The sequence below is a fragment of the Phycodurus eques genome, chromosome 11 (assembly GCF_024500275.1).
Source record: "Phycodurus eques isolate BA_2022a chromosome 11, UOR_Pequ_1.1, whole genome shotgun sequence".
Lineage (NCBI taxonomy): Eukaryota > Metazoa > Chordata > Actinopteri > Syngnathiformes > Syngnathidae > Phycodurus > Phycodurus eques.
This window is the reverse complement of record NC_084535.1, coordinates 28,335,468-28,360,855: the sequence shown is the minus strand read 5'-3', so window position 1 is coordinate 28,360,855 and position 25,388 is coordinate 28,335,468. Positions and strand designations below refer to the sequence as shown.

The following is a 25,388-nucleotide window of genomic DNA, read 5'->3' as shown; positions in this document are numbered from 1 at the left end:
AGCTCTCACAATGTTTCTGTTATTAACTGCTGCTGATACCCTCAGCCAACCTGTTCAATGTCTGTTGCTTAGTACACCAGTAGTTTCTTTCTTTTTCAGGACATTCCAAATCTGACTCACAGTTCTGAGGACCTGGGTTCAAATCCGTAGCAGGGAAGCGTGAAAGAGACTCGGTGTGGAAATTGAGTTAAAAGAAAATGAGCGATAAAGCAAGAGAACATTTGAAACAAATGGCGCTTAAAACGGAACGGCCAGAGTCGTTTTTGTTTGTATGTAACACATAACTTTCTTTTTTCATTTATTTGCACTTATTGTAAAATGTAGTCCTACTTTTATTGAGTAAATGAGAGAACAATACAAAGTTGTGCTCATATTGATTACCAGGGCAGAATTTGTAAGATGTGCAAAATTATTTATTATATATACACCCATATATAAAAAAATGGCAGGGTACACCCTGAACTGGTCGCCAGCCAATCACAGGCGACAGAAACAAACAATTATACGCACTCACATTCATACCTACGGCCAATTTAGAGTTTCAATTAACCAACCATGCATGTTTTTGGGGGGGGGGGGGGAGGAAACCAGAGTACCCGGAGAAAACCCTCGCAGGTACGGGGAGAACATGCAAACTCCACACAGGCGAGACAGGATTTGAACCCCGGTCCTGTGGGCAGCTGATGGGTACCGGCTGGCCAAGCGGAATGCGGCTTTGGTGGGTGCTGAGGCAAAACTCGGACATGGGAGGAGTTTGGGGAGGCCATGGAGAATAACTTACGGGCGGCTTCGAGGAAATTCTGGTCCACCATCCGGCCTCTCAGGAGGGGGAAGCAGTGCACCATCAACACTGTGTATTGTAAGAAGCTTGATCATCCGGGAGGGGCTCAGAGTAGAGTTGCTGCTCCTCCGAACTGAGAGGAGCCAGATGAGGTGGCTCGGGCATATGATTAGGATGCCTCCCGGACGCCTCCCTGGTGAGGTATCCGGGGTCGTCTCCAAGACCCCGGAGACGACCCAGGACACGCTGGAGAGACTACGTCTCTCAGCTGGCTTGGGAACGCCTCGGGATCCCCCCGGAAGAGCTGGAGGAAGTGGCTGGGGAGAGGGAAGTCTGGGCTTCCTTGCTAAAGCTACTGCCCCCGTGACCCGACCTCGGATAAGCGGGAGGAAAATGCATGGATGGATGGAAGGATATCGCGTATATGACTGAACAAGGACCATCGTTTTCTTTTTTGTTCTGTTTTGTTTATTGATTGTGCTTTTCTGAAATGCCTTATAATTTAATTTGAATCTCATTAAAAAATAACATAACATATTTAATGGCTGCAACACGTTTTTGGAACGTGTTGCAGCCTTTAAATTCTAAGTTCATGATTATTTGCGAGAAACAATCAAGTTGATCAGTTTGAACATTTTATATCTTGTCTTGGTCGTGTATTCAATGAAATATAGGTTGAACATGATTTGCGAATCATTGCATTCTGTTTTGATTTCTGTTGAACGCAACGTCCCAACTTCATTGGAATTGGGGTCGTATCAGCACAAAATAAGCGCTCCCGTTGGGAACTTCTCAGTGAGAAGCACAAACAAAAATGACTGGGCGTTCCATTTTAAGTGCCGTTCGTTCCAAAGGTTATCTTCCTTTATCGGTCATTTTCTGATCTTTCGTCATCTTTCACTCAACTTCCAGGCTGAATCTCCCCTGCTACGTTTCTCCCCGTCCCTGTCTGGTCTGTGCGCAGTCAGTGATTACTGCTTGAGATGATTTCATTGACTGAAGGGTTGGCTGAACTCGCATGTGATCGGTCGGTACGGTTCGTCACAACCATAAAGCCTGTAATGCGGCACCGCTTAAAATAGAAGCACCCCGTGTGTCTGGAATCATAGCCTTTCTTTTTTGACTATGGTGTGGGTCCGTAGTGGACTGATTCTGGATCCGGACCCAGATCGCGGTCCGCCAGCTTGTGACCACTGCTCTAAATTGTCCTTGGGTGTGAATGTGAGTGTCAATGGATGTTTGTCTGTGTCCTGCGATTGGCTGGCATCCAGTCCGGGGTGCACCCCGCCTATGAACCAAAGCCAGCTGGGACGGCCCCCGCGACCCTAATGAAGATAAGTGATATAGAAAACGGATGGATGGATTGATGCCCAGCCGTAAAGTGTTTCAATACTTTTTTACACAAAGTGTTGTTCTCTAACAAGAAGCTAAGTGGCAAAATTCACAACCTGAGTTTGATCCATGAATTGCCCGATACATTTCCTGGTTGAGGTGGCACGGTGAACGACTGGTTCAATTTATGAAGACCTTGTAATTATTACCGTTCCATTTTACACATGAGCATAATAATTTGCAAAAGTATCCATAGCCCACCACTACCACGTTTTATGTATTTCAGAGACCCCTGACTCATATTGATCCTGCGGGCCCGATTTTACAGGCTGTATGTTTGACACCCCTGCTCTAAAAGACAAGGCTGTGTTTGAATTTCGTGTCTGCAGTTTAAAAAAAACAAAAAAACACTCAATGTTCAATTTACCCATACACATACAGTTCATATAAACAGCAAGTTCAAAGAAACTGATCATTTTGCAGTGGTCTCTCGCTCTCTCTCTCTCTCTCTCATACATACAATTAGTAGCATCTTTTCTAACCTAGCGCGCAGAATCCAGATGAGGCAAGCCCAAAGCAGTAGCACAAATGTCAGCCAGCTGTGGTACGTGATGCTCCAAACCTGAATAGCAGAAGAAACACCCAAAGGTGAGTTGAACGTTGACACAGATGCAATATTTCATGTGACATTTGTGAAATGTGTATTCAGAGATTTGTTCTCTCAGGGCACACTTCTACCACTGCAGCATGCAGTTAGCTAGCGACCTCTGGCACAGTCTGAATAACGTGTGTTGCTGTGTTTCATGAACATTTCCTTGAAGTGTCTCTGTTATATGGACCCACACAGAACACAACACAGAGTGAGACAGGTACGAGACTACCCTGCTGCCTGTCCGCCGGGTCCAGAAACCTGTTAACCCACGAGCGAGCTGCCGGCTAACGCCTCTCATCGTGGCATGTAAAATCCCCGCAATGACTCAATGGGATATATTACAGCCACTGGAGGCGTCACACAGATATAGCCTTAAACATAAAGGGATATAGCTTAAACATAAAGGGATTTGTTAAGAAGTACAAATGTATTTCATTGACAGCTAAATGTTTACCCGGGGGGTGTTTTCACCGCATTCAGTGTACATGAGACCTGAAAGAATGTCTCAATTTTTGACCATTTTAAAGCCTGACTTCAAATGATTTGCAATTTTTTTTTTTTTTTGTCATCATGCCATATATTTGGTGAAATGTACTTTCTGGAGCAAAACAAGCCCACAAGATGATGCTGCCAGCCCCGCATTTCACTGTTGGAATGGTGTTCTCTTTCTTGCAAGCTTCCCCCCATACTTAACAATGCTCATCATGACCAAAGAGTTCAATTTTATGGGATCTCGCACGGGGCCATGCATCCCAAAAACACGTATGGCAGGTTAGCTGGCGACTCTAAATTGCCGGTAGGTGTGAATGGGAGTGCGGATGGTTGTTTGCTGATATGTGCCTTGCGACTGGCTGGCGACCAGTTCAGGGTGTGCACCGCCTCTCGCCCAGACTCAGCTTGGATAGGCTCCAGCACGCACGTGACCTCGGTGAGGATAAGCGGTACAGAAAATGGATGGATGGATGAAAACATTTTTGAACAGAGGTGTACAGACTTTGAGAATGTTGCTTGAAAGTTTGTGAACCCTCCTGACATGGTCACTCTTTTTTCTAAAAAAACAAAAACAAAGTAACCTTGTTAAACGTACACTACATCCAAATCCCAATTTGTAAAGCATACCTTCCAAATTGTAGACAGGCACACAAAAAGAGATATATTGTCATTATTTAATCCAACAAACATGTTTTGTTTTTTCACAAAAACTGATAATTGTATGTGTGCAAAGGTATGTGAACCCCGAGCTGCATTGGTTACATCCAGCGGGTAAAAGACACTGGCTCAACATTAGCGTGCTTATTATATCATTTAAGCAGACCAATGAAATAAGACATCGTTGGGAAAGAGTTTGGCCTGCACTAATTAAGAGAGATGAAAGCAACCAAACCAACTGCGGTCCCATAAAAATCAACAAAACCAAGAGCAAAGGAGATAGCCGAAGACATGAAGAAGAAAGTACTGCGAGCACCTCCATCTGTGGAGGGCTGCCAGACCATCCTCAAAAGATTCCAGCTCCATCCAGCCACTGGAAAACAATTTACAAATGGATTGTTTTCAACATTACAGCAACTCTACCAAAATAGGACGCTCATCAAAACTATCACCCACAAACACCGGAAAAAAATAGGTCAAGGCTGACCAGGACATCACCTCTACAGAGTTGCAGATCTCGCTGGAAGCATATCGGATACATGTGCATGTATATACTATCCATCCATCCATCCATCCATCCATTTACTGCCGCTTATCTGAGGTTGGGTTGCGGGGCAGCAGTTGAAGCAGGGAAGCCCAGACTTCCCTCTACCCAGGCACTTCGTCCAGCTTGTCCGGGCGTTCCCTGGCGAGGGGGGAGACATAGTCTCTCCAGCGTGTCCTGGGTCATACCCGGGGCCTCAGTGGGACGTGCCCAGAACACCTCACCAGGGTTCGTTCAGGGGGCATCCTAACCAGATGCCTGAGCCATCTGGCTCCTCTCTATGCGGAGGAGTAGCGGCTCGACTCTGAGCCCCTCTCGGATGATGGAGCTTCTCACTCTATCTCTAAGGGAGAACCCGGACACCCTGCGGAGGAAACTCATTTCAGCCGCTTGTATCCGGGATCTTGTTATTTTGGGCACGACCCACAGCTTGTGACCATAGGTAAATTAAGAGCATTATCTTTCGGCTCCTTCTTGACCACGACAGACCGATACAGAGTCCGCATCACTGCATATGCTGCACCGAGCTGCCCGTCGATCTCCTGCTCCATTCTACCTCACTCTTGAACAAGACCCCGAGATACTTGAACTCCTCCACTTGGGGAAGGATCTCTTCCTGGACCCGGAGAGGGCAGTCCATCCTTTTCTGATTGAGGGCCATGGTCTCAGATTTGGGGGTGCTGATTTTCATCCCAGGTGCGTCGCACTTGGCTGTGAACCACTCCAGTGAGAGCTGGAGATCGCGGCTTGATGCAGCCATCAGAACTACATCATCTGCAAAAAGCAGAGACGTGATATTGACGTCGTCAAACTGGCCCCCGTCTACCCCTCGGCAGCGCCTAGAAACTCTGTCCATGAGTGTAATGAACAGAATCGGTGACAAAGGGCAGCCTTAGTGGAATCCAACCCTCACTCAAAGAAGACCAAACTCTGACACCAGTCGTAGAGGGATCAAACAGCCCGCATCATCGCGTCTGAATGACTATCTGTGGTCATGAAGTCTTTTGAACGCCTCGTGCTGGACCACCTCAAGAGCGTCACAGGTCCCCTGCTGGACTCCCTGAAGTTTGCCTACCCAGCAAACAGGTCTGTGGATGACGCAGTCAACATGGGACTGCACTTCATCCTAGAACACCTCAAAGGCACAGGAACCTACGCGAGTATCCTGTTCGTGGACTTCAGCTCTGCATTCAAAACCATCATCCTCTCCTCCAAGCTTCTTCAGCTCAGCATCTCACCTGCCATCTGCCGGTGGATTTATAGCTTCCTGATGGGCAAGACACAGCAGGTGAGGTTGAGGGACATCACCTCATGTAAATGCACCACCAGCACTGCCACAAGGATGTGTACTCTCTCCGCTGCTCTTCTCTCTCTACACAAACGACTGCACCTCAATGCACCTGGCTGTCAAACTCCTGAAGTTTAAAGGAAGACACCACAGTCATCTGTCGCATCAAAGACGGTGATGAGTCTGCGGATCGACAGCAAGTGGAGCGGCTGGATCTGTGGTGCTGCCGACACAACCTGGAGCAGAAGATGCTCAAGACTGTAGAGATTATTGTGGACTTCACCGCATTCTTCACCGCAGCTGCCCCTTACGCTGTCCAACTGCCCTGTGTCAACCGTCGAGACCTTCAAGTTCCTGGGAATTACAGTCTCTCAAGACCTGAAGTGGGAGACCAACATCAACTCCATCCTCAAAAAGGCCCGGCAGGGGATGTACTTCCTGTGGCTTCTGAGGAATTAATACATTAATGGTAACCTTTTATTGCTCAGTGACGGTGTTTTTATGTTTATGTGTCTCAAAGGTATTCTCTGTCAATCTCTGCTGTCGAACTAGAGCAGCTCCAGCTTCCAGAGACAAATTCCTTGTGTGTTTTTGACATACTTGGCAAAAAAAAGATTGAGAGATCTGATTCAGATTCTGATCAAGGGTCCCGTACCCCATAGTCGAAGCACCTTGCACAGGACTCCTAGGGGGATACGGTCGAATGCCTTCTCCAAAGCCACAAAACACATGTAGACTGGTTGGGGGAACTCCTATGCACCCTCGAGGACCCTGCTGATGGTGTAGAGCTGTTCCACTGTTCCACGGCTAGGACCAAAACCAAACTGCTCCTCCTGAATCTAAAATTTGACTTCTTGACGGACCCTCCTCTCCAGAAAGCCTGAATATACCTTACCTGAGGAATGTGATCCCCCTATAGATGGAACACACCCTACGCTCCCCCTTCTTAAAAAGAGGTACCACAACCCCGGTCTGCCAATCCAGAGGCACTGTCCCCAATGTCAACGAGAATTTGCAGTGGCGTGTCAACCAGGACAGCCCGACAACATCCAGAGCATTCAGGAACTCCAGGCGGATCTCATCTACCACTGGGGCCTTGCCACCGGGGAGCTTTTTAACTACCTCAGTGACTTCAACCCCAGAGATAGGGGGACCCGCCTCAGACTCCCCAGACTCTGCTTCGTCCTGGGAAGGCATGCCAGTAGAAGTATGCGGCCCACCGACTCACTATGTCCCAAATTGTGGTCAGAAGCGGCCCATCCCCACCATACACAGTGTTGCTGGCGCACTGCTTCCCCTTCCTGAGACGTCGGATGGTGGACCAGAATTTATTTGAAACTGTCCAGAAGTCGTTTACCATGGCCTCACCAAACTCCTCCCACGGTTTGGTTTTTGCCTCAGCGACCACCAAAGCTGCATTCCGCTTGGCCAGCCGGTACGCATCAACTGCCTCTGGAGTCCCACAGGCCAAAAAGGCCCGATAGGACTCGTTCTTCAGCTTGACGGCATCCTTTCCCCCTACTTTTGCACACGTACAATTGTCAGTTTTTGCCGGGGGAAAAAAAACATGTTTGTTGGATTAAATTATGAAAATATATCTCTTTTTGTTTGTGTGTCTACTATTTGGAAGGTATGCTTTACAAATTGGGATTTGTATGTATGTTTAACAAGGTTAGTTTAATGTTTTTTTTTTACAAAAAGAGTGACTATGTCATGAGTGTTCACAAACTTTCAAGCAGCACTGTATATCCATTATGGCATTCATTATAGAGTATTCTATTAATACATTTAGTACATTGGTTGATTCCAATAATTACCATCATTGCTATCAGAGCACAGACATAACTCTGCTGCATGACCATCTTTCCCAGCATTAAAAATTGGCTTTCAGTCGGTTGACCACCAGTTGCAAGACCAAAACCTGTCAAAGAAATACAGCTGTCAGTTTGGATCATCATAAAACACTACTTCACCATAATGGAGATATAATGCATTCCATATTAAAGCACCTATCAACTAAGCTAACTAGTATTTTGTTTGGCTAGTTTTGATTGTATTAGTATTTTATTATCATATGTTTTGTGATCAGCACTTTAGTACAGCTGTGTCTGTTGTGAAAGTGCGACTTAAATAAGGTTGTGTTGAGTATTGAAGAATATGTACAAGGGGATAAGAAACAGGTGGAATTGGGACAATAGGGGTCACAAGAAAGTTGTATAAAGTTGTCAGACAGGGAGGGATAGAGACATAAAGTAAGAAGCCACAAAAATCATTTAATTACAGTACTTAACTTTTGCAGTCCAATAATCGCTCTTTTATTGCAGAGGTTACCTTTCAGAAAACCCAATGCAATAAAAGAAATTTGAAAACAAAAAAGAAAATCATTTTTTGCATATATTATACCAAACTATTAGGTATATCAGTACAAACTGTAGGCCGGTCCCAAGCCCAGATAAATGCAGAGGGTTGCGTCAGGAAGGGCATCCGTCTTAAAACTTTACCAAACAAATATGAGAGTTCGTCTCAGGAATTCCATACCCGATCGGTCGTGGCCCAGGTTAACAACGTCCGCCCCCGGCACTGTTAACCTGCAGGGCGCCAGTAGAAATTCAGCAACTGTGGGTCGAAGATGAGGGAGAGGTAGAAAGCGGGCTTTTAGGCAAAAAGAGAAGAGGAAAGCACAAAGCTTAGAATTCAATTTGGGGGCTTTGAATGTTGGGACTGTGACAGGAAAATCTCAGGAGTTGGTTGACATGATGATGAGGACAAAGGTTGATATATTGTGTGTCCAGGACAGCAGGTGGAAAGGCAATCAGGCTAGAAGTTTTGGGCCAGGGTTTAAACTATTTTACCATGGTGTAGATGGGAAGAGAAATGGAGTAGGGGTTATTTTAAAAGAAGAGTGAGCTAAGAATGTCTTGGAGGTGAAAAGAGTATCAGATCGAGCAATGAGGCTGAAACTTGAAATTGAGGGTGTTATGTGTAATGTGATTAGTGGCTATGTCCCACGGGTAGGATGTGACCTAGAAGTGAATTAGAAATTCTGGAAGGAGCTCGACGAAGTAGTTCTGTTCATCCCAGACAGAGAGAGAGTCGTGATTGGTGTAGATTGTAATGGAGATGTCGGTGAAGGAAACGGGGGTGATGAAGAAGTGATGGGTGAGCACGGCATCCAGGAAAGGAACGTTGCGCGACAGATGGTGGTAGACTTTGCAAAACGGATGGAAATGGCTGTGGTGCATTTTTTTTTTTTTTTTTTTTAACAGAAGAGGCAGGAACATAGGGTGACCTACAAGAGCAGAGGTAGAGGAACCCAGGTGGATTATATCTTGTGCAGACAATGTAATCTGAAGCAGGTAACTGACTGCAAGGTAGTAGTAGAGGAGAGTGTGGCTCGACAGCATAGGATGGTGGTGTGTAAGAGGTCTCTGGTGGTGGGGAGGAAGATTAAGAAGACAAAGGCAGATCAGAGAACGATTTGGTAGAAGATGAGAAAGGAAGAGTGTTGTGCGGCTTTTTCGGAAGAGGTAAGACAGGCTCTCGGTGGACAGGAGGAGTTTGCAGAAGACTGGACCACTGCAGCCAAACTGATCAAAGAGGCAGGCAGGACAGTACTTGGTGTATCTTCTGGCAGGAAAGGAGAGAAGGAGACTTGGTGGTGGAACCTCAAAGTTCAGGAAATCATACAAGGAAAGAGGTTAGCTAAGAAGAAGTGGGATACTGAGAGTGTCATGGCCCTGTGTTTCAAATTGTTTTTCTTTGTGTTGCAGTGTCTGGGTGAGCAAAGGTGGGCGTTGACATCGATGACGCACCTTCACTCGTTTTGCCCCGTGTTTGCCGCCGTTCTGACCGCTGTCAAAAGTTAGGTTCTATATGATTATACCACACGGACCTTTTGTCGTGTCTCCCTGCGTTATCTGTTTTTTGATTCTCTCTGGTGGTGAGTCCTTTTTAGTTTCGTATGTCTCGCCATCACATGCTCGGTCATTGAATTAAAATTGTTCTGACCTTTTTTTTGGGATCTACCCTTACGGCATTGCCGTCGGTGACAGAGAGGACCGAGGAGAGGCGAAAGGAATACATTGAGATGCGACGTAGGGCAAAGGTAGAGGTGGAAAAGCCCAAACAAAGGGCATATGATGACATGTATGCCAGGTTGGACACTAAAGAAGGAGAAAAGCATCTATACAGGTTGACCAGACAGAGGGACAGAGATGGGAAGGATGTGCAGCAGGTTAGGGTGATTAAGGATAGAGATGGAAATGTGTTGACTGGTGTCAGTAGTGTACTGAACAGATGGAAAGAATACTTTGAGGAGTTGATGAATGAGGAAAATGAGAGAGAAGCGAGAGTAGAAGAGGCAAGTATGGTGGACCAGGAAGTGGCAATGATTTAAAGAGGATGAAAAAGTGGAAAAGCAGTTGGTCCTGATGGCATTCCTGTGGAGGTATGGAAGCATCTCGGAGAGGTGGCTGTGGAGTTTTTGACCAGCTTGTTTAACAGAATTCTAGCGGGTGAGAAGATGCCTGAGGAATGGAGGAAAAGTGTACTGGTGCCCATTTTTAAGAACAAGGGTCATGTGTAGAGCTGTGGGAACTACAGAGGAATAAAGTTGTTGAGCCACACAATGAAGTTATGGGAAAGAGTAGTGGAGGCTGGACTCAGGACAGAAGTGAGTATTTGCGAGCAACAGTATGATTTCATGCCGAGAAAGAGTACCACAGATGCATTATTTGCCTTGAGGATGTTGATGGAAAAGTACAGAGAAGGTCAGAAGGAGTTACATTGTGTCTTGGTGGATCTAGAGAAAGCCAATGACAGAGTACCCAGAGAGGAACTGTGGTAGTGCATGCCAGTGCCTGGTTTGTATTGCACAGGGCACGGTGGACGACTGGTTAGAGCGTCTGCCTCACAGTTCTAAGGACCGGGGTTCAAACCCAGGCCCCGCCTGTGTGGAGTTCGCATGGTCTCCCCATGCCTGCGTGGGTTTTCTCCGGGTACTCCGGTTTCATCCCACATCCCAAAAACATGCATGGTAGGTGAATTGAAGACTCTAAATTGCCCATAGGTGTGAATGTGAGTGCAAATGGTTGTTTGTTTATATGTGCCCTGCGAATGGCTGGCAACCAGTTCAGGGTGTACACCGCCTCCTGCCCGAAGATAGCTGGGATGGGCTCCAGCACGCCCGTGAGGATAAGCGGCTCGGAAAATGGATGGATGGATGTCCTGCACAGGCTGCTCATTTAGATTCGGGTAAGGTGTACCTAACCACCCCGAATTCAGATTTGTTATGAAAAGGACGCCATTATTCCCCATTCCCCATCCCCCCCTCTTTCTCTCTATCTCTCCCCTTCTCTCTGGAATGTGCTTTTTGCCAAGGACGATGATAAGATAGCTTCTTCTCTTCTTTTTCACCCTCCCTCGCTGGTCTGAAAAGCTGTGCGCGTCCGGGCGGCATGGAGGACGACTGCTTAGCACAATTGTGTTTCGCAGTTCTGAGGTCTCGGGATTGAATCCGGCCTTACCTTTGTGGAGTTTTGCATGTTTTGCCCATGCCTGTGTAGCGTTTATGTATGAAATAAGAATTGTAATTAATTTAGGATAAAGTAATAAGCCGGGATCGACGTTTGTGTTACTTCCGGTTTATCGTCGTTTTGATTTCATTAACTAATTTCTCGAAAAGGCCACCACGTCAAATTTTTCAAGTTTAACTTTAGACGAAATGACGGCAAACCTTTTTAATCAGTCTCAGAATCTGGAGGTTGCGACAGTCTATGACATTTTGAGTCCTCGGTTACAAAAGTTTACTTAAATTCAGAACACACACAAAATACGACCACAAGTGGAATTTGATGGTATATTTAATGAAACACACAACTACAACTGAAAAATACAACGAGAAAATAACACTAATGAGTTCCTTCAAATTTAATTTGTTCCAGCATTTCAGGGCCAAAACTTAGAAATCACAATTTGGCTGTCGTAACTGCTGAATGGTAGGTGGTACCAAATGGCATCCTCACTATGCAACATGGCATCTTTGAGGGCATCTTTGATTGCGCCAGCGACAAGAAGGTTTTTTCTTTGGAACTCAGGATTGGCATGCAGAGCTGTGGATGGAGCTTGTAAGGAAAGACCTGAGATGGGCTGGATCGGTGGGGCCTGTCAGGGCCATGGTGATTTTAGTAGAGCTGAGGGGTCCCAAATGTGGGAGAATTCTATCTTTTGCAAAATTGTCTAGAAAGGGCGCGATTTCACATAGCCTGTCGTTTATCAACATGTCAGCAATCTGTGTGTGAGTATAAACCGTTAGGACGACAGTGTGGTTATGGCCTGCCTATTTTGGTTTAAATTATTCAGCAAATGTTGACAACTAAAATGGCTACTTTTAACAGATTGCTTAGCAACCAGGAATTGACCATTTTTTTAGCCATGCGTTGTCGGGTAGTTTGGATTTTGGACGGCAATTCCCGAAGTTGTCTATCGATAGTAGTAAGGCTACAGACGTCCCCGATGGGGGCGCGTGGATGTCTTTTATTTTGGTCGTTATGTTAGTGGTTTGCGGCGGAGCAGCGCGTTTGGTTTCACCTGTGTCTTGGTTGAGCGTCAGCGTTGGCGGACTTGGCGTAGCAGGGATGCTGTCACGGAGACTGGGCTTGCTTGCCCGGTCCAGTCTCACCGTGTTGACCATCCTTTGTCCTCCGCCCACGATGCATAATGCATCGTGGGCGGAGTCTTGTGTGACCCCCCCTCGCTGCGAGGAGTCACGAGCGGCTGAGAAGTGAACCAAAAAGATGGCACCGAGGTGCGCTTTGCAAGGTGTACAGAACAAGTGTACAGGAAGTCTGAGGTCTCTGATAAGAGACGATGCCCACATGTCCTATGCTGTTGAAGCCATGCGTTTGGCAGAGGCGGCGCATCCAGGAGACTCAGAGCGCAGCACTGGGAGGATTCTCTATTGTGTTCTGGCCGCTTCAGGGGCCGGCGCACCTGTGCAGAAATCTCGCGCCTCGTATAATATATTAATGGCCTGAAACGATGTAACAGATCTTGTCCAATGAGCAAAGGTACTCACTTGACAGGTCACACAAACACAGGATGAATTATGGAATGTGGCCCTATTGTCCAGTGCAACCACAGTCGCGAGCTTAAGTCGGTGTTCACCAAAGCAAGGGAGCGAATTGTCATTTCACAGTGTTGAAGGTTGAGTGTACGGCTGTCTTGTTGTACTGTGTCACAGAGTGGGTCAAACACGTCCTCGGACATGACAGTGATGTCTGCTGCAGTATCCACGAGTCTGTCATATTGGAACGTATGTTCAAGTGTTGTTGTCAAGTAAAATTTCCCTGATGTGTCATTAACGGTGAGTTTATCTAGAAGATGCCGAAATGGCTGCTTGTCTTTTTTGTTTGACAGGTAGCTGGAGTCATTCAGTGAGTCACAGTGCATGGTCGGAGATTGTCGAGGTCGGATTGTCGAACGGGGTTTTGGTCCGCGAATTTTGATTTTAGTAACGGGTGTCACCTGGTCATCGCAGTGGTCGGTTATGTGCTTGCCCACGTTCTGTTGGACGGGACGCTTGCCATTGCTAAATAGAGAATCAGCCGAATGCACACAGACGTCGGAGTCAGAACAGACCATCACGGCGGGTTGGCCGAGCTCGGGACGTGGCCTCCAAGCAGGGGCTCGGGCTGCCGTGGGTCTTGCTTCGCATTATTTGCCAAGCTGCAGATGATCTCAAGGATAGCATGTGAAGTAGTTCTTTGTTAGTGACCCCTTGTGGGGTTGCGAAGGAGGATACCTTACTTTTGGGCTTGTCACGTTCGAGCGAACCGGACCAGGCGTCAGTTTTTTCCAGCAAATGTTCAAAGTTTTGCCGCGCGTCATTATTTTGGTAGCTCAAACCAGAAATATTGTGATCCAACAGCTTTGAAAATATATTCTTACGTAGTCTTTGTCTCGTTTTAGTCAGAAAAAAGGTTGTTGACTATAACTATGATGAAAATGTTTCGTCAACAAAATGAACACTCGTGTGAACACTGAAAGCGCAATTCCCTGCCTTCAGCACTGGTACCGTTCTTCACACTGACAGTCCTGGCAATATAGTCAGCGAAAAGCATTATGGGAACCAGGAATTTATTGCGGTGATATTTTGTAAGTACAGTACTGTACTTGTCAAAAAAGCTAAATGTTGCTCCTTACTTGCATTTGTTCCCGTCGTATTAGCTATAGGTTGGTATTTGTGAATTTATTTCATGAAACTCTGACAGTGGCTTGTGGTTTTCTAGTCATGTTCTTTGTATCCTCCAGCAATTTGGTGACTTACCAAAGGTATGCCATGAGATTACTAGGTAAGGTTTCCTTTTTCTGCTAAGAATAAGAACCCAGTTGACCTTATGTGAGTCATAGCTGGCACATTAAAATCATATACCCAGTAAAGCTAACTATTAGAGATGTGCAGGTGAGTAACTGCACTACATTAACCTATAAAAAAAAATAATAAAATCCACGATGCACTGAATCCACAATAATTTAACTGCAATATAGCAGGGGATTACTGTTTTGCAAAATATGTCCAAGGGGATAAGAACCCCAGGGGAGTGGCATTGGTACAATAGGGGTCAGAATAAGGTTGTAAGAAGTTGACAGAAACGGAGGGAGAGAGACATAAAGTAAGCAGTTACAAAAGTAATTTAATTACAGTAATTAAGTACTTAAGCAGTACCTTCTGCCTTAAATTGCTGAGGTTTGATAGGTAGAGGGGCACCCTTGTTAAAACTCGTTAAGGATGGCAATACCTGGGACCATGCCAACACGTTAATACATGACTGAGACGGTGGAAAATGGGTTTTAGTGTCACACAAAATCACCATTTCCACTACACGGGAGTTACTTGCCTTGTCAGGGTAAATTAAAATACATACCAAGTTGTGGTGGACCTTCTTCAGCAACAGTTTCTTCCCGACTGTGCTCTGTTCCCACACACAGGACCATGAGCTGAGACAGACGAAAAAAAAACATTACCTACACACTCCCCACCAAAAGTATTGGTACAAGTGAGGCAAATTCCTTTATTTTTGCGAAATATGGAAAAAAATTGGTTCGATATTGACAATTCTTTGATCAAGCATACTGAAACCACAATGGAATTATTCTCCTTTTTTGATTACACTCTGTATACCCTTTACGATTTGCTCACACAGGTTTGGTTCATTACATGTGGTGGTAGTGACCAAAAGTCAAAAGTGAAGTGAACAGTACACTGAAAACAAATGCCTGCATAAAAATTGGGGAACTCAAACGATATTGTTAGGCTTGATACACACACACGGAAAGACTGTCTGAAAACAGAGATTTTGTTCTTTGCACCATAACGTCGAAGCTGTTAAAACAACAACCCCATACACACAAGTGAATAAAACTATTGGTTACCTTCCGTTAAGAAACAAACAAAACAAAACATTCCTGAAATAAATAAATGAGGCTGTAATTTACCAAAATGCAGCTTTTGGGCACGTCACATCAGCTCTATATTTACAAAACAAAAGTGAAGTACACCAAGAAGAAAAAACCCAGCTAAAACGCTCCAGAATGGCTAAGGCTGGCCTGATCTAAATCCTGTTTGAAGATATTTGAAAGGAGATGCAACATGCAGTCTGCAGAAGACAGGCTTCAAAAAGGTGCAGAAGCCTTATTGAGTATATTCGTCTGATTGCAGTACCTCAAAAGGTTGTGCAATAAAACATGAAGTTAAATCAGCATCAGTTTTATCAAGGCCACTTTCCATAGTATAACAGTACCGCAGTTTCCCACAATAATTCTGTTGGATGACAACACACAATAGCAGTACCCATAAAGGACCTCTCTAATGCTGTGAACACTGACAATTATTCCATAGTTCTGGACTGAAAAACGACATCTGCAGAAAATAAATTCCCTCCAAAACAGACCCAGTAGTAATTTAAGGATTGTTTTCTGATGGCATCTTTGATTTTTCAGCCAAATTTTGATGTGCCCACATGTGCCCAGGTCGAACCCTGCGTGAGCCTGCTGACGTCAGCGACAGAAAACGAGCACATTTCTTCAGAATCAGAATCAAGTTTGCCAAGTATGTCAAAAACACACAAGGAATTTGTCTCCAGTAGTTGGATCTGCTATAGTACAATAATTGACAGAGAATACTTTCGAGACATAAAAACATAAAAACACACACTGAGCAATAAAGGTTTACCAGTAATGTAATGCCGGTACAAATATATATACATTTTTTTACAATTGTGCAAAATGATGCCAAGTCCTCTAGCAATTAGAGCAGTTTCAAATGACTAATAGAACAATAGTCTGGTACAGTGACCATTGTCCAAATGGCACGGTGAATTCAAGAAATGTGTGCAGTTTAAAGTGACTAGTAGTGCGATAATCTGGGACAATGTCAATTGTGCAAATGGTGCAGATGCTTCTCAAGCAGATGAGTGGACAGTATTGGTCAACATCAGATATGCAAGTAGCATCAAAGGTAAGTGTGCAGATTCATTTTCGCCTATTAAACTGCCTCAGGAAAAGAACTCCGCGGGCTATCGAACTGAACAACTACTGAACTGAACATTTGGGTAGCTAGCTGCTAGCTGCCAATGCCCGCAAGCTAGAGCCATACCATTTAATCAACGACAACGCAAACCATTGCGTATTAAAGTAGCGATTGAACATGATTTCGGAATGGTGTTGTGTTGATGTTGATGGAAACAGTATATGTTGGTAATATAAACCGCGGTAAGGACAGCATCCAGTGTCGGTCTGGCGGCTGGGCTGCTATCGGCGACAGCTGGCCGATGCCCGCAGCAGCATAGCTCGTGCTGGAAGCCTTGAAGAGCTACAGAGACACTTCAAAATAAAAGCCATAATAATTTTCAGGACATTGAATCGATCTCAAACGGACTATTCTGCTTGTCCAATTGTGATCGATTCAATCCTCTGAGAGGGAAATGGCCTGGGTGAATGAGAATATTCCCAGGCAAAAGCCTAACAATGCATTGATGTCCACTGGTGGGGCTTTTATTTTTAAGTTGGCATTTGGCCTTTGCAGATGTTGCCATGGTGCTTTGTATTTTGAAGCGACACTCTGCAATCGCTTCGATAAGACGTAGGCTGTGCCGAGTCTAACTGTCCGCGTCTCCCCCTCTCCCAACTTCTTGCGGGTGAATATACACCAACGTAGTGTATAATAGAGCTGTTCAAATCCACAAGGTAAATAAAACAGGTGTGGACACCCTTATGCTTGAACATTGTGTTCATTATGGACCATCCGTGGTGAGCACAGAAGTCCAATAACAGAACACCAATCGGGTTCTGATTGGGGGGGGGGGGGGGGCGTTCGATCCAATCACGCCTTTCCAGGTCTCACTGTCGTTGCCCACGTGAGCATTGAAGTCCCCCAGCAGATATTTGGTGCATAGGCACAAACAACAGGCAGGACCCGTCCCCCAACCGAAGGCGGAGGGAGGCTACCCTCTCGTCCACTGGGGTGAACCCCAATGTACAGGCGCCGAGCCAGGGGGCAATAAATATCCCCACACCTTCTCAATGCCTCTCACTGTGGGCAACTCCAGAGTGGAAGAGAATCCAACCCCTCTCAAGAGGACTGGTACCAGAGCCCAAGCCGTGTGGAGGCGAGACTGTCTATATCTAGTCGGAATTTCTCTACCTCACACACCAGCTCGGGCTCCTTCCCTGCCAGAAAGGTTACATTCCACGTCCGTAGAGCCAGCTTCTGTAGCTAACGAACACGTGGTAAGTCCTCGTGTTCAAAAGATCGTTTTGTTACCCCTGAACTAATAAACATGTTCCTTGTGTCTGCCGCACCGCCGTGTGCTGTTTGTGCTGCTCGGTGCTGCTCAAAGCTTTTTGTGTCCGCTTCCCTCCGGTCACTCTTCAGCTAGCTGTCATGCCTAGCCTAACAACCGCACTGACAGATAGCGTCAATAACAATGTTCACAACGCCTCCTTGCTGGCTCCCAGCTAAATAGCATAGCCGCTAACTGGAGCTACTGTGCTTACACGCTACCGCAAGTTATTGCTGTTTACTCATTTTAAAGCATTCCATTTTCACTCGTTTTCCTTAAACGTCACCACTATGGTTGTATAATTGAAGTTTTGTGCCTTTGATTTTCCATCAGTTTAAGAATTATAACGTGACAACTGGTACAAGTCACTCCTGCAACGCACGTTATATTTTTAAGCCACCGGCACGACCTTCTGGTCACTTACGGGTCCTTACACTCACTCACGAGCAGGTTTATTAATTGACTGTTGTTTCAGGCTGTGAATTTTTTTGCACCTTTACAACTTTGACAAAAGACAAACAGCTCCTGTATACCCAATGTATTTGGCTCTTTTTTTAAATTTGCACCCAAAGTCATCACCATTTGTAATTCATAGAGGTCTCAATGCCATGAGGCACATTAGGCCGCAATTGCGGTTTCTGTAATCTGTAGTTTTTTACGGGAGCAGGTGATTGGCCTACTGCCCAACCCCAGCACCTGGTATTCCTAGGCTATCTCCCATCCAAGTACCAACCAGGACCAACCCTGCTTGGCTTCTGAAATCGGACGAGATCTGGCAGCATTTGGCAAAATTCATTAGATTAACCAAACTTTCAAAATAATTTAACAAGTTAACACCTCCTAGAGCCGTCACTTTATCGTGGTGGAGGGGTTTGTGTGTCCCAATGATCCCAGGAGCTAAGTTGTCTGGGGCTTTATGCCCTTGCCAGGGTCACCCATGGGAAACAAGTCCTAGGTGAGGGACCAAAGCACGGCTCCAAAAACCCCTATGACGAGTACAATATATGGTTTCAGGTTTCCCTTGCCCGGACGCGGGTCACCGGGGCCCCCCTCTGGAACAAGGCCCGGAGGTGGGGCTCGATGGTGAGCGCCTGGTGGCCGGGCCTGCACCCATGGGGCCCGGCCGGGCAAAGCCCGAAAGGGTAACGTGGGTCCCCCTTCCCATGGGCTCACCACCTGTGGGAGGGGCCATAGGGGTCGAGTGCAGTGCGAGCTGGGCGGTGGCCGAAGGCGGGGACCTTGGCGATCCGATCCCCAGCTACAAAAGCTGGCTGTCACCTCTCTAGCAGTGAAGGAGCCCGAGCTGGTGTGTAAGGTCGAGAAGTTCCGACAAGATATAGTCGGACTCGCCTCCATGCACAGCTTGGGCTCTGGTACCAGTCCTCTCGAGAGGCTTGGACTCTCTTCCACTCTGGAGTTGCCCACGGTGAGAGGCGCCGAGCAGGTGTGGGTATACTTATTGCTCCCCGGCTCGGCGCCTGTATGTTGGGGTTCACCCTGGTGCACGAGAGGGTAGCCTGCCTCCGCCTTCGGGTGGGGGGACGGGTCCTGACTGTTGTTTGTGCCTATGCACCAAACAGGAGTTCAGAGTACCCACCCTTTTTGGAGTCCTTGGAGGGGGTGCTGGAGAGCGCTCCCGCTGGGAATTCCATCTTTCTGCTGTGGGACTTCAATGCTCACGTGGTCAATGACAGTGAGACCTGGAAGGGCGTGATTGGGAGGAACGGTCCCCCCGATCAGAACCCGAGCGGTGTTCTGTTATTGGACTTCTGTGCTCATCACGGATTGTCCATAACGAACACCATGTTCAAGCATAAGGGTGTCCCCACACGTGCTCTTGGCACCAAGACACCCTAGGTCGCCGTTCGATGATCGACTTTGGGGTCGTGTCATCCGACTAGCGGCCGCATGTCTTGGACACTCTGGTAAAGAGAGGGGCGCAGCTGTCAACTGATCACCAACTGGTGGTGAGTTGGCTCCGATGGTGGGGGAAGATGCCGGTCCGATGTGGCAGGCCCAAACGTATTGTGAGGGTCTGCTGGGAATGTCTGGCGGAATCCCGTCAGAAGGAGTTTCAACTCCCACCTCCGACAGAACTTTGCTCATGTTCCGGGGGAGGCGGGGGACATTGAGTCCGAGTGGACCATGTTCCGTGCCTCCATTGCTGAGGCAGTCGACCGGAGCTGTGGCCGTAAGGTGGTTGGTGCCTGTCGTGGCGGCAATCCCCAAACCCGTTGGTGGACACCAACGGTGAGGGATGCCGTCAAGCTGAAGGAGTCCTATCGGGCCTTTTTAGCCTGTGGGACTCCTGAGGCAGCTGATGGGTACCGGCTGGCCAAGCGGAATGCAGCTTTGGTGGTCGCTGAAGCAAAAACTCGGGCATGGGAGGAGTTCGGTGAGGCCATGGAGAAAGACTTCCGGACGGCTTTGAGGAAATTCTGGTCCACCATCCGGCGTCTCAGGAGGGGGAAGCAGTGCACCATCAACACTGTGTATAGTAGGGATGGAGCGCTGCTGACCTCGACTCGAAACGTTGTGAGCCGGTGGGGAGAATACTTCGAAGACCTACTCAATTCCACAGACATTCCACCGCCTTCCCATGAGGGTTCTCTGAGGCGGGCTCTCCTATCGCTGGGGTTGAGGTCACCGAGGTGGTTAAAAAGCTCCTCCCCGGGGGTGGACGAGATTCGCCCGGAGTTCCTAAAGGCTCTGGATGTTGTGGGGCTGTCCTGGTTGACACGCCTCAGCAACATCGCGTGGACAGTGCCTCTGGATTGGCAGACTGGGGAGGTGGTCGTTTCCGGTGAGGGCTGGACTCTGTTAAGGCTGCCATTTGTCACCAATTCTGCTCATACCTTTTATGGACAGAATTTCAAGGCGAAGAGGGGGTCCGGTTTGGTGGCCTCAGTATTGCAACTGATGATGTGGTTCTTATGGCTTCATCAATCCGTGATCTCACTGGAGCAGTTCGCAGCAGAGTGTGAAGCGGCTGGGATGAGAATCAGCTCCCTCCAAATCTGAGACCATGGCCCTCAGTCGGAAAAGCGTGGCGTGCCCTCGCCAGGTCGGGGATGAGATCCTGCCCCAAGTGGAGGAGTTCAAGTATCTTGGGGTCTTGTTCACGAGGGAGGGAAGAATGGAACGGGAGATCGACAGGCGGATCGGTGCAGCGTCCGCAATGATGCAGACTTTGTATCGGTCCGTTGTGGTAAAGAAGAACCTAAGCCGCAAGGCGAAGCTCTCAATTTACCGGTCGATCTATGTTCCTGCCCTCACCTATGGTCACAAGCTGTGGGTCTTGACCGAAAGAACAAGATCCAGGGGGCCGAAATGTGTGTCCTCCGCAGGGTGTCCGGGCTCTCCCTTAGAGAGAGGGGGAGAAGCTCTGTCATCCGGGAGGATCTCAGAGTAGAGCCGCTGTTCCTCCACATCGAGAGAAGCCAGATGAGGTAGCTGGGGCATCTGATTCGGATGCCTCCTGGACGCCTCCCTGGTGAGGTGTTCCGGGAACGTCTCACCAGGAGGAGACCCCGGGGACGACCCAGGACACGCTGGAGAGACTACATATTTCAGCTATTTTCCATCCACTGTTTAACAAGGATCTTCTGAAGTTAGTTGCCTCCTGCTTTCAGCATTTCAACCGAAATTGTATCCAGACCACAAGCCTTTCCAGCCTTAAGTGAATTAATAGCGTTTTCAGCCTCTTCATTCGGGATACATGGAACTGGGTCTGCTTCTAGCGTTCCTGTAATCATGCATTGAGGGTCACTGTATAGGTTAGTCTCGTATGATTTCTTGGCGCCTGTGACATATCGTTCCATCTGCTATTTTAAAAAAATCTTCTTCTTGTGCGCATTTAATGTTTTTTATTCCATGTCCAGCTTCAAGCGTTTTCTGAACAAGCCGAACGTTGGAAGTTCTCAATTCTTCTCGGCTTTTTCCGAATCGTCTTGCACAATTCAACATAATCACTTTTGTTGATAATGCTTCCCCTTTTCTTCATTTCTCGTCGCTTTTTCATGAATTCTAAAGTAGCTTTAGATATTCTGGATGCTGTCGTCTTTCTCGTTGATGGCGCTACTTTATGTTTGAACGATGCCGTTTACAATTTCCTCGTTGTGTGTTGACAAATCTGTCTTCCAGCGTTACAAGAGCTTTTGAGCGATTAGCCAAACATATTTGAAACTCGTCGCTTCTTTCTTGAATTAAGATTAGATTGGTAAACTTGCTCTTCAGAAATTTCTTTTGTTCAAATTGGCAGTTTATTTGGACTTTCACCCGAACGAATTTGAGGTCACTTCCAATGTCAAATTTGTTTAGGGCAGTACAATCCGTAAATATACCTTTGTCGTTGGACAAGAAGTAGTCTATGATGCTAGTGTTACCTTTGGGGCTTATCCATGTCCACTTTCTGTTCCATTTCTTGTTAAAGAATGAATTGATAAACTATAAGCCTTATTGTTCAGCAAATTCTATAAAGCGTTCTCCTCTTTCGTCTGTTGATCCCATTGCGTAGGATCCAATTGATTTCTTGCCAGAATTGAGGCCAATACTGGCGTCAAAGTCACCCATGACTGTTTGATTGCTAATAGACTGGTTAGAGCGTCAGCCTCACAGTTCTGAGGACCGGGGTTCAATCCCCAGCCCCAACTGTGTGGAGTTTGCATGTTCTCCCCGTGCCTGCGTGGGTTTTCTCCGGGCACTCCCACATCCCAAAAACATGCATGAATTGCAGACTCTAAATTGCCCGTAGGTGTGAATGTGAGTGCGAATGGTTGTTTGTTTGTATGTGCCCTGCGATTGGCTGGCAACCAGTTCAGGGTGTACCCCGCCTCCTGCCCGATGATAGCTGGGATAGGCTCCAGCACGCCCGCGACCCTAGTGAGGAGAAGCGGCTCAGAAAATAGATGGATGGATAGATATTTCAATTGAAGCGAGTAACACTTTCTAATAGAGATGGTACATGTGGCGATTCTGTCAGAAATACTTTTGACGCAGGTAACGTAATTGTCGATAGGTTTATCAATAATGAAACCAACTCCACTTTTGCGTCCGCTTTCTGATCCTCTGTAATAAGCTGATGGGTGTGGTCTTCTCCACTTCCTGTCCCTGAGACACGCCCCCTGGGTATTTAACCCTTAACTTCCACCTTCTCGCTCGTCTTCTTGGCTCACTGCCCTTCCTGGCTAACATCTCCCCACCTGCGGGACGGCTTCGGCCAACCCCCCCCCTTTGTTGCCAACACGTGCGCGAGCGTACGCCGAGCCGTGAGAATGGCGGCGCCCCCCCCCCCCCCCCAATCATAGAAGCCAGCCATGCGGCTTCGATCGGTTCTTCCCAGCCTTGATCTGTTGTTACACGGTAACAGAAAACCGGTCCTTAAATCATCACAGATTTGAATTGTCCAATAAAAACTGAATAATGTTTAAAATTACAAATGCAAATATAGTCATGAATTTACCTGCGTGTCATCTTCACAGTCATCACTCTTTTGATTCCAGGAGCTCAACTCCACCATCTCCTCCTCATTTGCAGTTTTGAGCTGCTGCTGCTTGTCTTCATCCTAAGGAAAGGGGTGGGGGTACAATGATAAACTATAATACCATCTCCAAAACGTCTGAATTATAAATTGGAGTTAAATAAAAAGTCAAAGAAAACTTGGATCTTAAACCATGCATGATGTAACGTGAGACGTCAGAAAATCCTGTGACATTCACTGAGCATGTTAACACAGGTGCCAAACTCAAGTCGAGGGTGGGCGGGCGCAATGTCTGGAAGTCCGGCGTTGCCGATCAAGCAGAGTGGTGTAATCTAGGGGCATTGCACAGAGTGCATACTTTTGGGACGGTCATTACTTTCGGCGGAAATGCCCCCCCTCCGCACCGTTATCGATTGGCCAGTACAACAAGTTGGAGGTCACCAGGGGCGAGGGAGTCAGTGGCCTGGGAGGGTTTTTGATGATGTGATTGCTTTTTTGGGGAATAATTCTGTCCACACAAAAGAAGATATAGTATACAGTGGTGCTTTGAGACAAGAGTGACCCTTGAATTTTGAGACACCAGCGGTCATTTGACCGATTTTTTGCTTTGACTTGCAAGCACAAACTTGAGATCCGAGCGCTGTGTGACGGCAGTAAACGCAACTCATCTCACTTCACAATCAGCAGCACTTCGTCAAATAGTGAACAGTTCTTCAAAAAGATGAGGCCTCAAGCTGTTTAAGGACACTGCCAATCAAACTAAACATAAAACGGAGAATTACGTTGCATATTTAAAACAACCAAACAACACCCGGTAGCTTAATGCTAGCCATTGACATGCTAATAATTAGCCTTGATTATCTAATTTTTACAACAAATACGGTGTTGCAAAAAAAAAAAATAAAAAAAAAAAAAAAAAAAACGTTTATCGAGTCGCTGAGAATAGTGACAATGCGAATACAGACAAATGAAGAGACACTCTGCTTTGTTTATCTGTATAACGGTGTTTTCCTAACCCGGGTGGCCAAGGCTGACACACCAGAAGGCGCAGCAGAATGAATTGAATTAAACCATTAAATCAGGATGCACAAACTGTTCAGTGTTTTACATTCTATTTAATTATTTTGTTACTCCATTTTTATATGGAGTACAATATTGCAGAGTTCTATTTTCTTTTCTTTTTTTTTTAAACACATTATACAATTTCTGTTAGGTTTTTTTTAGGCGGTTTAAATGGATTAATGACATTTCCATTTATTTTAAATGAAAAAAGATGATGTTAGATACTCGTGTTTTGAGTTAGAAGCGTGGTCACGGAACAAATTAAACTTGTATCTCAAGTCACCGCTGTATGTTGAAACCATCTCCTTCACCACATTGATTTTAATGGACTATTGCAAACTGTAACTTGTCAATGCTCTCTGGAGACCACAGCTTGATGTCTGGGATTATTTCATCAGCCCTCTTGACTACTGGTAAAGTCCGGTATACAAATACTTTATTCTTTATTTCAGACCCACAGGGATCCATATCACAGAGTAAAGAAAACAATTGAAAAGAGTAACATGAAATTATTATTTTTTTTAAAACAACAATACTAATAATAATGAGAATAATAATAAGAACAACAAGAAGAACTTGAACAAGAAGAATACGAGGAAGAATGCCTATTCAGTATCCAACATAAAACCATGTTTTCCAGTGGCTCCACTGTCTTAAATAAAATCTGACAGAACTGCATACAGGGTTAACAAAAGCATTGATTAAGTCATTTTCTAACCCTACTGACCTCCACGTAAATCTGCACATCAGATCATGTACAGCAAGCAAAGCAGGTACCCCGACACTAACAAACATCTGGCTTGCACTGGAGCTTCTCCAGGCTCTTAGCAGCAGCCTCATGCTGTCATTATAAACTGTGAGTTTTCGAATACTTCCACAATTGAAACAATTTCAAGTATTTCTTTGAATTTGTATTTACTTCCCAGTTTTGGGAGAAAAAAAAAAAAAGAACTAGAGTCACATAAAATCAATCAAAATATAGTACTTTCAAAACGATATGTTAATCTTGAATACATGGTGGGGAATCCCTTTGCTTGAATCACTGCCTCGATGCACCGTGGCATTGAGGCAATCAGCCTGTGGCATTGCCTGGGAGTTAGTGAAACCCAGATTTCCTTGATGCCTACTGTCAGTTCTTCTTTGTTTTTGGGTATGGTGCTCCTCATTTTCCTCTTGATAATACCCCGTAGATTCTCAATGGGGTTTAGATCCATCGAGGTGGCTGGCCAGTCAAGCACTGTGATGACATGGGCATCAAACC

The 25,388-nt window shown here is 46.3% G+C and overlaps 1 protein-coding gene across 1 annotated transcript in view; it reads right to left on the bottom strand.

Annotated features, from left to right (window-relative positions):
- The window catches only part of piezo1 (piezo type mechanosensitive ion channel component 1 (Er blood group)), a 190,040-nt gene that overhangs the window by 104,421 nt on the left and 60,231 nt on the right, over positions 1-25,388 (bottom strand). The window contains 4 exon segments of the mRNA XM_061691070.1: positions 2,656-2,735; positions 7,564-7,667; positions 14,671-14,743; positions 23,048-23,149. Of these exon segments, the coding sequence (XP_061547054.1) occupies positions 2,656-2,735; positions 7,564-7,667; positions 14,671-14,743; positions 23,048-23,149 (359 nt within the window).